At 37.3% G+C, this 13,389-nt stretch overlaps 1 protein-coding gene across 1 annotated transcript in view; it reads left to right on the forward strand.

The window, feature by feature from the left end:
- The first annotated feature begins 754 nt into the window (after positions 1-754).
- The window catches only part of chn2 (chimerin 2), a 64,073-nt gene continuing 51,438 nt past the window's right edge, over positions 755-13,389 (forward strand). Inside the window, exon 1 of the mRNA XM_052577963.1 lies at positions 755-1,236. Coding sequence (XP_052433923.1) covers positions 1,188-1,236 — 49 coding nt within the window. The 5' untranslated portion in view covers positions 755-1,187. The remainder of the gene's footprint in view (positions 1,237-13,389) is intronic.

Below are 13,389 nucleotides of genomic sequence, written 5' to 3' on the forward strand. Positions count from 1 at the left end.
ATGTGCACACTTTATTTAATGTGCTTTGGACACCTGCCCACTGCAATGAGTTTAGAAGCTTATGCCAGAACAATTTTTAATATAACTCCGATTAGATTCGTCTGAAAGAAGAAAGTCATATATAGAGTAAATAACAGGCTAAGTTTCATTTATGGGTGCCCTAACCCTTTAAAATTGTGACTCCCAAGAAATGATGGGTAATGTCCTCAAACTAGGTATTTAATTTATGTTTATTGCTAGATTGGTTTAAACTTTAAATTGTATTTAAACACATCTCAAATGCTGGTGACAAACCTTAAAGCAAACCTCAAAAACAACGAGTAACAGAAAAATATTTTGTTGAACCTATTGAGATTGACATTATACATTTTCTAAAGGTAGCCTAGTCTCATATCTTTTTACTGCCCCTTTTTTAGACAGGAAAAGGTAGACCTAGGTCTTCTTTATAGGCCTACTTTATTTGTGGAAAGTGCAACATGCTTTTCAAGTGGGGGTGTGACTGTGACAAAATTACATATCTTTTTTTAAAGTAAGGGAACACCAACTGTACCATACTGCGTTGAGTTATGCGCATGATGTACCTTTGCAGCATGTCAAAGCACAGTAAAGCCATCATTTTTAAAAAGGAACGCAACTTTCTCATATGGTCACAGAAGCACACAGCTGAGAGTCATGTAAGCAGGTTTAAAGCACGCTCAGGTAGGCAGGAGGAATGCGCGCGCGTCTCTTCCACTTTAAGAAGGCGGATTCGCCTCTACACACACTGTGTGTCTGTTACGAGCCTTGAAGTGGCACATGGAAGCGAAACAGTCAAATCCCTGTCTCTAAATATGGCGAAACCTACTGGCACTGACAGCACACGGCACGGTCGGGAAGTTTTTTTTTTCAATTCTGCTTTTCATCAAGATGAAGAGTAAATGAGTTTACACATTTTCTGCACGTATATCTGAGGTTGTCTCAACTAGTTTCATCATATGGTTCTGTTGCTGCCGCACGCGCGTCTGTAAATGCGGCAGCGCAGCGCTGGCGACTCCCGTCTGATCCGACGCTCACAGCTGGATATTATCGGCTGTTTAGGAGGAACTCTGGAGAGCTGAAGACAGGTCAGGAGAGCAGAGACTGAGATGGAAGAGCTGTCAAACCCTAACAGACGCCAGTAAGCGGGAAGATTCAGTGAATTAGACGCGATGGCAGCGTCCAGCAACTCGAGTCTGTCGGGTTCCTCCGTCTCTTCGGGTGAGTATAGCCTACTGATGAATCACAATCAAACTGGACTATTTTGTTTGGGAATCTCAGTAAGCAAGCAATTGGCGAGACGATAGCAGAATGGAGATGGTTGGCACTGGCAGTTTAATTTCTGTGGTTTTGGATGGAATTAAATTTAGACGGGATAGAACACTGTGCATAAATGTGTGTCATACCTTTTCTTCACCCAGGGTGAACTAGACCCACCTTTGACTTCCTTCACCAATGCAAAGCCATGCAGTCGTTGCTATCACCAGTGCAGGCTAGCAGATGATTGTGTAATGTCACACTCACTGTGCACGAGTTTTAAAGGCCACCTCTATCTGATCATATACTTGCATGATAGCAAAAACAGACTCTTTAGTTTGATCACGATAACTGGTGGGAACTACAGATCCAAAATGTGCACCATGCTGAATTGTAATACCAAATAACATATTTATCAGTGAGATAGCCTATCATTGTTTACTGCATGCATTGCCATTTTATGTAGAACTATAGCTTTGGTTACTACATGCATTGAAATTTTATGTGGAACTACAGTAGCTATAAGCAGTTTTTCCCCCTCTCTATATAGGCTATATATATATGTATATATATATATATATATATATATATATATATATATATATATATAAATATAAATGTATTATAGTATGCAATTTATTAACATTGTGTTTATTGAAGCCGGCTTGAAATTAATCCACTCAGATGTACATCAAAATATGGAAAAAATAAAAATTTTTGTTTCTTCCAATTCACCACAACTTTAGAAGTCAGTTTATTAATATTGGACTCATTTAGAAAACAGTCTATTAACAATTAAGACTTTTCTGTTGGAATGTCACCTTTTTAAAACAGAAAAGACTCATTTCGTGGAATGACCCATGTGTAGTTTGGGCATAACAGCAGTAGTATAATGTCAGCATTGTTTGTCATCAGTGTCAACTGTTGATATCCCAAGTAAATCACTGGCAGTAATGCCAACAACAACATGTTTGGGGGTTTTTGTGTCCATTTCAACATGTTGTAACGTGGGAACCAAAAACTGGTTTGGACACATCCAGCACAAATGCGCTTCCCACCCATTGTCTCAAGGGATCTAGGTAACAACAGGCATATATATCCTAAATCCCAACATCTCAGATTTTTTATTTTTTTTTTGCATTTTAAATGACTCATCAAACGTTTTCATAGGCGTGTGATGAAAACTAATTACCCTAAAAGCTGTTCCTGTCTCGGTTTTATTCACTCGAAAGATTTTCTATTATACTGATCTTATTATCCCCAAGAAATTATTGATGTTGAAAATGAGCTTTTAAAATCACCTGTCATCTTCCTAGCTGGGTGTCATGTGGTGTTTAAAATGCAGTATTACATGTAAGGAAGTTTGACGGTCAAATATTAACCTTCACATGCAATTACGTGTTACTTTTCAAAACCTTTGACATACAGTATTTTCACACAGGTACCAAACTGACCCACTACACATTTAAATCTTCACCATGTAAGCTACTCTACTGTCCAACAGTTTAGGGTTGGTAGGGTTTTCTCTGCCATTTATTTAATAAATAATACAATAAAAACAGTAATATTGTGAAATGTCTTTTATAAAATAACTGCTGAATTTTCTGTAGTCACATGATCCGGAAATTAGTCTAAAACACAGATTACAAAAATATGTCTTATGGCAAATGTTGAAAACAGTGATGCTGCTTACCAATACATTTTTCCTGATTCTTTTTAGTTCAAAAGAATAGCATTTTAAAAATTTTTTAATGTGTTTTGGTACATTATAAAAGTATCAATTACTTAAAAAAAACTGAAAAAATCACTCTGACCCCAAACTTTTTAACAGCAGTGTATATAGTGACTTATTTACATTTTGTGACCTTATAAGAAACAAACATTGGTTGGAAGGGAGACCACGTCCCCAAATGTACCATATGACACAAAACAGAGCAAAAAGTGTCAGGTTGGCTGAAGGTGTGAGAGGCACAAAAGAGTGTGCAGGTGTTTAAATACACCGATCACAAGTGTAAGGAGAGATAATGTTGGAAACACACTCAGAATCACTCCCACACAGAAATGCATGTCAACACCCTGTTCTCATGCTGGGCCGCTCGGCATTGCGTTTGTAAGAACAGAAGGAGGGATGTGTGATCTGAGGGACAGTACACGTCTCAAGGGAGCACCAGTTCAAATAACAAGCTTTGTTGAATGGGTGTGTAAAGAAGAACCGTTTTCATGTTGGCACTCATTCCATTAAAGCTCAATAGTGACCTTGGGAGAGAAAAAAGAGAAGGTTTGTCTACTTCACTTCTTGCTCGCTGTAACTCTTAATGCAGACGCAGAGAACCACGACTTCTCCTCCACGCCAAGCCACGGGCTCTTGAGATCCAGTAAAGGGATCAGTCCAAGCCATGACCCTCTGTGGTCGCCATCCATTCCCCAAAAAATTATCTCACATGCATGTTGCTGAAAAAGCAGAAGTGAACTGCGGCCACGAGGCCTGCAGAAGGCAGGGAGTCTTTTCTGCCTGCGGTACGGAGAGCTGTCATTAGCTCCATGCCCCCGGTGTAATCATCGGATGCCGTATACCGCGCCTCTACCAGCCTCGCCGTGTCTGTCACAGGAGTATCATTATGTTAGAATCTTTTTTTTTTTCTTTTTTTTTTTTGCCAGAAACCTTGTTTCATCTAGTTTGGGTGCGTGTAACACGTACGTTCTGCTTTATATTAGCCAAGAACAGAGCTGTAAACAAATGCAGGGCAGACTGGCGAGATGGATGCCGCTCGGCTCTGCTCTTCTGACTTCAAAGGCCAGTTCGAGCTTTGATGTTTCCCTAAAGGAAAACTGGGGCTGCAGCTCAGAGCTGGAAGCTTGTGAGGGTTTCAGAAATGATGAAGCTGAAATTATGGGGGATTTCATGGGTCTGTGCTGATTTGATTTATTTTAATCTGAAAGGGTGGTGTTGGTTTAAGCTTAGGGCACTTGACCAGAAGGTTTGCTGGTTTAATCCCAGTAAGGAGGAACTCGCTTCTTCATTGTACCCTTGGGCAAGACATTTAACCCCAGATTGCTCCAGATAGATTGTCCTGGCCGTAAGTGCACTTTAGTAAGCTGCTTCGGATGAGACTTACTAAAAGACTACTTGCGCACTTACAGTATGAATCTACAAGCGGTTTCATTCTTTTAAAGTCATAGTGGAACGGCATTTGCAATTGTACTTTTGTAATCTGACATATGTTGTTTAATCATCAAGTAATAAGTAAGAACATAATTTCGTTACATCTTGAACACGCCATTACTTAAAGGGATAGTTCACCCAAATATGAACATTTTGTCATTAATTACTCACCCTCATGTCGTTCCAAAACTGTAAGAACTTCGTTCATCAGTGGTTCAACTGCTGGGGAAGTCGTGGCCTAATGGTTAGAGGGTTGGACTCCCAATCGAAGGGTTGTGAGTTCTAGTCTCGGGCCGGATGGAATTGTGGGTGGGGGTAGTGCATGAACAGCTCTCACTCCACCTTCAATACCACGACTTAGGTGCCCTTGAGCAAGGCATTGAACCCCCAACTGCCCCCCCGGCGCCGCAGCATAAATGGCTGCCCACTGCTCCGGGTGTGTGCTCACAGTGTGTGTGTGTGTGTGTGTTCACTGCTCTGTGTGTGTGCATTTCGGATGGGTTAAATGCAGAGCACAAATTCTGAGTATGGGTCACCATACTTGGCTGAATGTCACTTCACTAGTCACTAGTAATGTTATAAAGCTACGAAAATAGTTTTGTGTGCAAAGAAAATACAAATTATGACTTTATTCAAAAGTTAGTCTCTTAATGTATGCTGGTCTGTGTCACCAACACGCTTTTTTACGTTGTTTACATTTTGATCTGAACATAAACAGTGTATCCGTGTACATGCGTTGCATATTTTGTTTAAAAAATGCTTATATATGCATACATTACCAAATTTTGAGGTCGTTAGTTTTTTAAGCGCAGTCCCACTTTATATCAGGTGTATTTATACATTGAATCATTTGATACAGTGCACTTTTTTTAACTTTCAGCTTTGTATCTTTGGAGATATTGTTTATGCTCAAACAGCAACATTACAAACTAACGTTAAAAAAAGTGAAATCGCAATGAACCTCCCCTTAAATTTTTTTTATATATTAGTAGATTTGGACCAAAATGACCCAAAATGGTCGTTTTTGATTTCATTTTGACTGCACGTCTGTGCTGAGTCATAGTCATCTTGAAAGCTGTGTCTGTTTTCTGTGTTCTTCTGGTTCACTGGAGTTGAGATTAAGTGAATGCGAGTCCTACAACAGGAGCAGATCACATGATTGAAAGCTCTGGTAAGCAAACAGCAAGAGAGATAACTCAGAACAGCGATTGTGTGTCTTTTTACTCGGCCTCTTTGCATTTCAGGCAGCATCAGATGAGGACAAGCTCTGTTCTTACTAGTTCTGGAGTTGCTTAACATCGAAGTTAACAGCTAAGGAAAAAGAGAATAGAAGAACTCATGCGAACAAATTCACTCTTAAACTGAAGACAGTCTGGTTAAATGTCACAGCTGCGGTCAAATGAAAGAACCTTGGTTTTTCAAGGTCTGTACTAAGCTGTTGCACATAGCTAAAAAAAGCATGAATGAAGGGGTGAAAGACTGAATGGAACCTCAGCTTGTGATGACAGAGATGGTAAATGAGGCATGCACATCACATACTGGCCCCAAAGTGCTACTTTCTCTCCTTCACTCTTCGGAAAGCTTCTCATTATTAGGGCCCGAGCACCGATGGTGTGAGGACCCTCTTGGAATTGCTCCGTTTATTATTATTATTATTATTATTATTATTATTATTATTAGGGCCCGAGCACCGATGGTGTGAGGACCCTCTTGGAATTGCTCCGTTTATTATTATTATTATTATTATTATTATTATTATTAGGGCTCAAGCCTGGAGGGCGAGAGCCCTATTGTTTTCCTTAGGATTATTTTTTATTATTATTATTTTTTTTTTCCAACGTTACGGGGGCTTTTGGGGTCCTTAACATGCTCGAAAACTCTTGAAAATTGGCACACACCTTGGAACCTGCGGCCATTAGGGCTGGGCAGAGACAGATATACGGGCGTGGCACAGGGGCTCTACAGCGCCCCCTGGAATACTGAGGGCCATATATCATACATACTTGCACGTAGACACACGAAACTCGGTACACATGTAGATCTCATCAAACCAAACAACTTTCGTACTGCATGTCATAGGCTCCGCCCAACAGGAAGTTGGTTATTTAGGGTTTAGTATTCATATTTTTCGTCAAAGTTGTGGGGGCTTTTGGGGTCCTTAACATACTCAAAAACTCTTGAAAATTTGCGCACACTTTGGAATCTGTGGCCTTTAGGAGCCTGCAGAGGCTGGGACCCGGGCATGGCACAAGGGCTCTACGGCGCCCCCTGGATCACAGTCAGAAATGTTGATGTATAGCTCACACATACTCACACATATGCATATGAAACTCAGTACACATATAGATCTCATCGTGCCGAACAACTTTCGTATTGCATGTCATAGGCTCCGCCCAACAGGAAGTCAGCTATTTAGAGTTATGTAAAAAGCGCATGCTCTGGAATTTGAAATACTTGTCATAGGTTTTTTTGCAGATTGCCACCAAATTCGGTCAACATGATCTCAAGACATTGGGGATGAAAAATTGCCAGGGGATTTTTGATATCTCTAACGGTTTGCTCGTGGCGAGGTGTTGAAATTATGGCGAGAAATGAGAAACAGGAAGTGTCTAATACCATCCACATACATTTCCTGATTTTAATCAAACTTCATCAGATTATTCTTTGTATGATGTCGATCGCATATATGTGACTATTAGGAGTCAAAGTTATAGCGCCACCAACTGGCAGCAGGAAGTGTGTCATTTTCAAAATGCTTTGAATTCAGCATCTTATTATTACTCAATTTGCTTCAAACTTCATCAGAATAATGTTAAAACACAGCCTATATAAATCTGCTGGGGGGATATTGATATCTAAAAATATTGTTGCCGTGGCAACATGTTAAACTGGAATACTTCTCAGGTGATTTTGAGGCATATAACATGCTTAGAATTTCATCAAACTCAGAACACATATCAGTATTTATGATAACTAGACACTGGCAAAAGTTCATAAGAGGGCGTGGAAGAGGCACTCTATAGCGCCACCTTTTGTCAAAAGTGGGGGGGTTAGTTTTAGCTACAGACACCAAACTCGGTACAGTTATTGTTCTCATCAAGACGGACAACTTTCTAATTCACAGTCATCAGCTACGATCAACAGGAAGTCAGCTATTTTGATTTGAATGTGGATTTTTTTTTTACATTTAGCTGTGAATTAATGCATACTGCTCAGAGGAGAGTAACACTATACACACCAAATTTTGTCTACATGATGCCAAAACATTTTAAACAACTTAAATTGCCAATAGATTTTGGATAGCTTGAACGGTTTTGTCTCTGTGATTTTTTTTAAATGACATTAAAAATGGAATTATTAATTTTCCTGCATTTTTTAATTCCAAACACTTCAAAACCTTTTTTCATACAGACAAAAAGTCATTCTGAGTAAATATGGATAGTTTCACGACTTTACAACACTGTATGGGTAACAGAAAATTAAAAAACTGTCAGACATCTCATCTCACTTCTGTCCCTCTGTTTGAGTGTATGTGCTTAGACTTCCATTGTCTGAGAGAAATTGCGCCCCTACAGGTGCAATTACCGGAGTTTTAGTTTCTCTTTTAAATCGGTTAAAATACAAATAAATACTTAGATTTAATTCACACTGACAAGCTAAACCAACATATATGATTATTACCGGGTCAGGGCTCATTAATAATTGATGTGTGGTCAGTGATACGTGACAAACAGGAGAGATTAATCACCGCTCTGAGCAGGAGCATGTGGAATGACGAGCTCAGAAAAAACGAGTTTATTCTTGTTTCATAGCTATTAAGAATAAAGTATTGCAGCGATATCACACAATTCACAAATTAGAACACACCAAGAGCTAAATTAAGATGTTTTTGAACTGTTTGTGTGAAAATTTAATATTTGTGGCTGCCTCTCTGAAATCACCGCTCCGATCAGCGCGCACAGTGCCACAAGTTCAAAACTAACAAATTTATTCTTGTTTAAGAGCTTTTTAAAATAAAATATTGCCATAAATGCACACAATACACACATTATAACACAACAAGAGCTAAATACAGGTGTTTGTGACCAGTTTAAGTGTGCAAGACTATTTGAAAGCGCGACTGGCACAATAACATATATCTCTCGAGCTGCAGGATTCTGCCTTTCGTCGTACAAACGAACACATCACGGACAAGATTATTTCAAAATACATAATAGCTTGGCGAATATAAACGAAAACAGCCACGTGAACATAAACTGTTGAGAAATAAATCTGAAGTGGATCTACTGGATTTGAATATTAAGTGACCGCATATACCAGCTGCTTCTGTCTTCAATTTTAATCTATATATATAAAAAAGGAGACTCATTTGTCTTGGCTGCTTTTTTAATGTAGCATATTTATTTATTTACTTTTTTATACATTTTGTATAATTTCATAGTTTATGTATTACAATTATAAAAACAAAAATAAATTTAGCCACTCACATATAAATATCTTAGGCCTTATCCTTTTCTGACAGTTTTAGGGATTTTAAAAAATCCTAAAAAACCTTATTTGTGCTGCAAATAATAATTTCAAACTCATTTGATACTGACCTATGACATCCTCTGACATGCTATTTATTTGAATTTACATAATGTCATGGATGTAACAGTAAATCTGTTCAGCTCACAGATGAAGACTAAGCTGTAATGCAAGCAGAACACTTATAAATCATTTAAGGATTTGATAACACTGTAAAATAATGTCTTATTTGCTAACATTAGTAAATGCATTGGTAACACTTTATAATAACTGCACTCATTAGTAAATAGTCAGTTCGTGCTTTATAAAGTCTTGTCCCAACATTAATAGTCATTAGTAAGCAGCTTATAAATACAGCTATAAATAACTTTTTCTTGGTTTATAAGGACATATTTTAAAAAGGAGAGTAAAGGGTCAGTTATCTTCCTAAGAAAAATAAAAATAAACAAACACAACACAGATTGATACAGAAATATTTATTTCAATATGCAATAAAAGGAAACTGTACACTTGAATTATATATATATATATATATATATATATATATATATATATATATATATATATATATATATATATATATATATATATATGTGTGTGTGTGTGTTGGTATGTGGGAAGCACAGTTTTTGAGTGCACTGTAGACTTGCTCTCCAGGTGGATTCTGGTTGTATGCAGTCCATAAGGTATGGCTTTGTGTGTACATGTGAACAAGGAGAGGACACAAGACGTTTGAGATCATTTTTAATGGAGTTCAAGTAATAAAGAAAGACATTTGTTATGCATCTACATCCGTCTGCATGGACTCTGTACGTGTTTTAAACTTGCTAACCCCTATTATCAACGGCATTGGAAAGCCAATACACACACACAGACACATGTATATATATATATATATATATATATATATACTTGATAAAAAAAATAATATATATATATATATATATATATATATATATATATATATATATATATATATATATATATATATATATATATATATATATATATATATATATATATATACAGTATTGTTCAAAATAATAGCAGTACAATGTGACTAACCAGAATAATCAAGGTTTTTAGTATATTTTTTTATTGCTACGTGGCAAACAAGTTACCAGTAGGTTCAGTAGATTGTCAGAAAACAAACAAGACCCAGCATTCATGATATGCACGCTCTTAAGGCTGTGCAATTGGGCAATTAGTTGAAAGGGGTGTGTTCAAAAAAATAGCAGTGTCTACCTTTGACTGTACAAACTCAAAACTATTTTGTACAAACATTTTTTTTTTCTGGGATTTAGCAATCCTGTGAATCACTAAACTAATATTTAGTTGTATGACCACAGTTTTTTAAAACTGCTTGACATCTGTGTGGCATGGAGTCAACCAACTTGTGGCACCTCTCAGCTGTTATTCCACTCCATGATTCTTTAACAACATTCCACAATTCATTCACATTTCTTGGTTTTGCTTCAGAAACAGCATTTTTGATATCACCCCACAAGTTCTCAATTGGATTAAGGTCTGGAGATTGGGCTGGCCACTCCATAACATTAATTTTGTTGGTTTGGAACCAAGAATTTGCCCGTTTACTAGTGTGTTTTGGGTCATTGTCTTGTTGAAACAACCATTTCAAGGGCATGTCCTCTTCAGCATAGGGCAACATGACCTCTTCAAGTATTTTAACATATGCAAACTGATCCATGATCCCTGGTATGCGATAAATAGGCCCAACACCATAGTAGGAGAAACATGCCCATATCATGATGCTTGCACCTCCATGCTTCACTGTCTTCACTGTGTACTGTGGCTTGAATTCAGAGTTTGGGGGTCGTCTCACAAACTGCCTGTGGCCCTTGGACCCAAAAAGAACAATTTTACTCTCATCAGTCCACAAAATGTTCCTCCATTTCTCTTTAGGCCAGTTGATGTGTTCTTTGGCAAATTGTAACCTCTTCTGCACATGCCTTTTTTTTAACAGAGGGACTTTGCGGGGGATTCTTGAAAATAGATTAGCTTCACACAGACGTCTTCTAACTGTCACAGTACTTACAGGTAACTCCAGACTGTCTTTGATCATCCTGGAGGTGATCATTGGCTGAGCCTTTGCCATTCTGGTTATTCTTCTATCCATTTTGATGGTTGTCTTCCGTTTTCTTCCACGTCTCTCTGGTTTTGCTCTCCATTTTAAGGCATTGGAGATCATTTTAGCTGAACAGCCTATCATTTTTTGCACCTCTTTATAGGTTTTCCCCTCTCTAATCAACTTTTTAATCAAAGTACGCTGTTCTTCTGAACAATGTCTTGAACGACCCATTTTCCTCAGCTTTCAAATGCATGTTCAACAAGTGTTGGCTTCATCCTTAAATAGGGGCCACCTGATTCACACCTGTTTCTTCACAAAATTGATGACCTCAGTGATTGAATGCCACACTGCTATTTTTTTGAACACACCCCTTTCAACTAATTCAACTAATTGCCCAATTGCACAGCCTTAAGAGCGTGCATATCATGAATGCTGGGTCTCATTTGTTTTCTGAGAATCTACTGAACCTACTGGTAACTTGTTTGCCACGTAGCAATAAAAAAATATACGAAAAACCTTGATTATTCTGGTTAGTCACATTGTACTGCTATTATTTTGAACAATACTGTATATATATATATATATATATATATATATATATACTTGATAATATATATATATATATATATATATATATATATGTATATGTATATATATATATATATATATATATATATATATATATATATATATATATATATATATATGTATATATATATATATATATATATATATATATATTTTTTTTTTTTTTTTTTTTTTTTTATCAAGTGTACAGCTGTACAGTTTCTTTTTATCCATCTTGAAAAAATATTTCTGTGTTCTGTATCCCTCTGTGTTGTGTTTGACTTTTTAGTTTGGTAGATGAATGTTCCTTTAAATCTCATTTGTGAATGATTTAAATGTATAAATAGTCTTTGCTTTAGATGAGCTCACAAAGGACTGTCACCATTAGGACTCCCTATGCATAGGGCCCGGGATCTTGTGCAGCGCCCCTGCTGACAACTAGAATAATGTTATAATACTTAAAGTATGAAAATACAATGATTGAACTTTATAGCTTAAGAACAAAACATTTATAGCTGTATTTATGAACTGTTTAATAATGCCTATTAAAGGAGTGCTATTATTATTTTTCAAATTTAGTTATACTGTAATGTTGTTGTTTCAGCATAAAAAAAAGTTCTGCAAAGTTACTAAGCTGAAAGTCCAATTCAAAAGGAGATATTTTATTTAACAAAAAACACTTTTTAAAAACTATAATGAACAAATTGTTTGGACTACAACAAATGTTGTCCGGGATTTGTGATTTCACAAATATGGACGAATGGGATGAGAATTGGTTGAGCTGCACTATAGAAAGCAACGAGTGTGATACATATGTAGTTGACCATGAAGCCTGGAAGAGAAAAACAAAACTCCTTATATTCAGGTGTGAAGAATTATTAGGCATTTTTTCCTTTACTGATAAAATAAGCCCAAAAAAAGGTTTAACTCAGATTGAAAAATGTGTTTCTAAAGTTATATATATTGTTCTGTGAATGTGATTTCAAAGTCTAGATGATTCGGATTAACCCTTTAACTGCCGTATCCCTTAAAACCTGACTGCCAGAGTGCTATTGTGAATGCATGTGCCCGCTTGGCACAGTTTACCTGATGCCACAGGGGTGGTGTTGCACTGATGGCTTGAGCCCGCCATCGCTGCTTGCAGCTATATTTATTATTATTATTCTTCTTCTCCAAAATGAATCGCATTTTTGAGGGCCTAAACATGCTCGAAAAGTCATGAAACTTTGCACACACCTCAGAACTGGCGAAAATTTACGTCTGATATGGGTTTCAGAAGTGGGTGTGGCAAAATGGCTCAACAGCGCCACCTATACACGTTCAACGGTGTGCGCCTCGAGCTACGTTTCATGTACATGTATGAAAATCGGTATACACATGTAACTCTCCAATACCTACAAAAAAGTCTCTTGGAGCAAAATCCGAAACCCAACAGGAAGTCGGTTATTACTAATATTATGAGCAAATTTTGTGTCATTTTTGTCATTTCCATGCGTTGTATTTTAACGAACTCCTCCTAGAGATTCATTCAGATCAACACCAAATTTGGTATGCCTAATCTGAAGGCCTTTGCGATGTTAAATTGCGAAGCTTTTGAGTTTTCGTTAATGGGCGTGTCCGTGGCGGCCTGGCGAATTTCAATGATTCGCCATGAAACAGGAAGTTGCTATAACTCAGTCATACAATGACCAATCTGCCCCAAACTTCACATGTTTGATGAGACTCCTGACCTGAACAGATTGACATGCCCATATTCAGTTATAGTCATAGC

The sequence above is a fragment of the Carassius gibelio genome, chromosome B16 (assembly GCF_023724105.1).
Source record: "Carassius gibelio isolate Cgi1373 ecotype wild population from Czech Republic chromosome B16, carGib1.2-hapl.c, whole genome shotgun sequence".
Taxonomy (NCBI): domain Eukaryota; kingdom Metazoa; phylum Chordata; class Actinopteri; order Cypriniformes; family Cyprinidae; genus Carassius; species Carassius gibelio.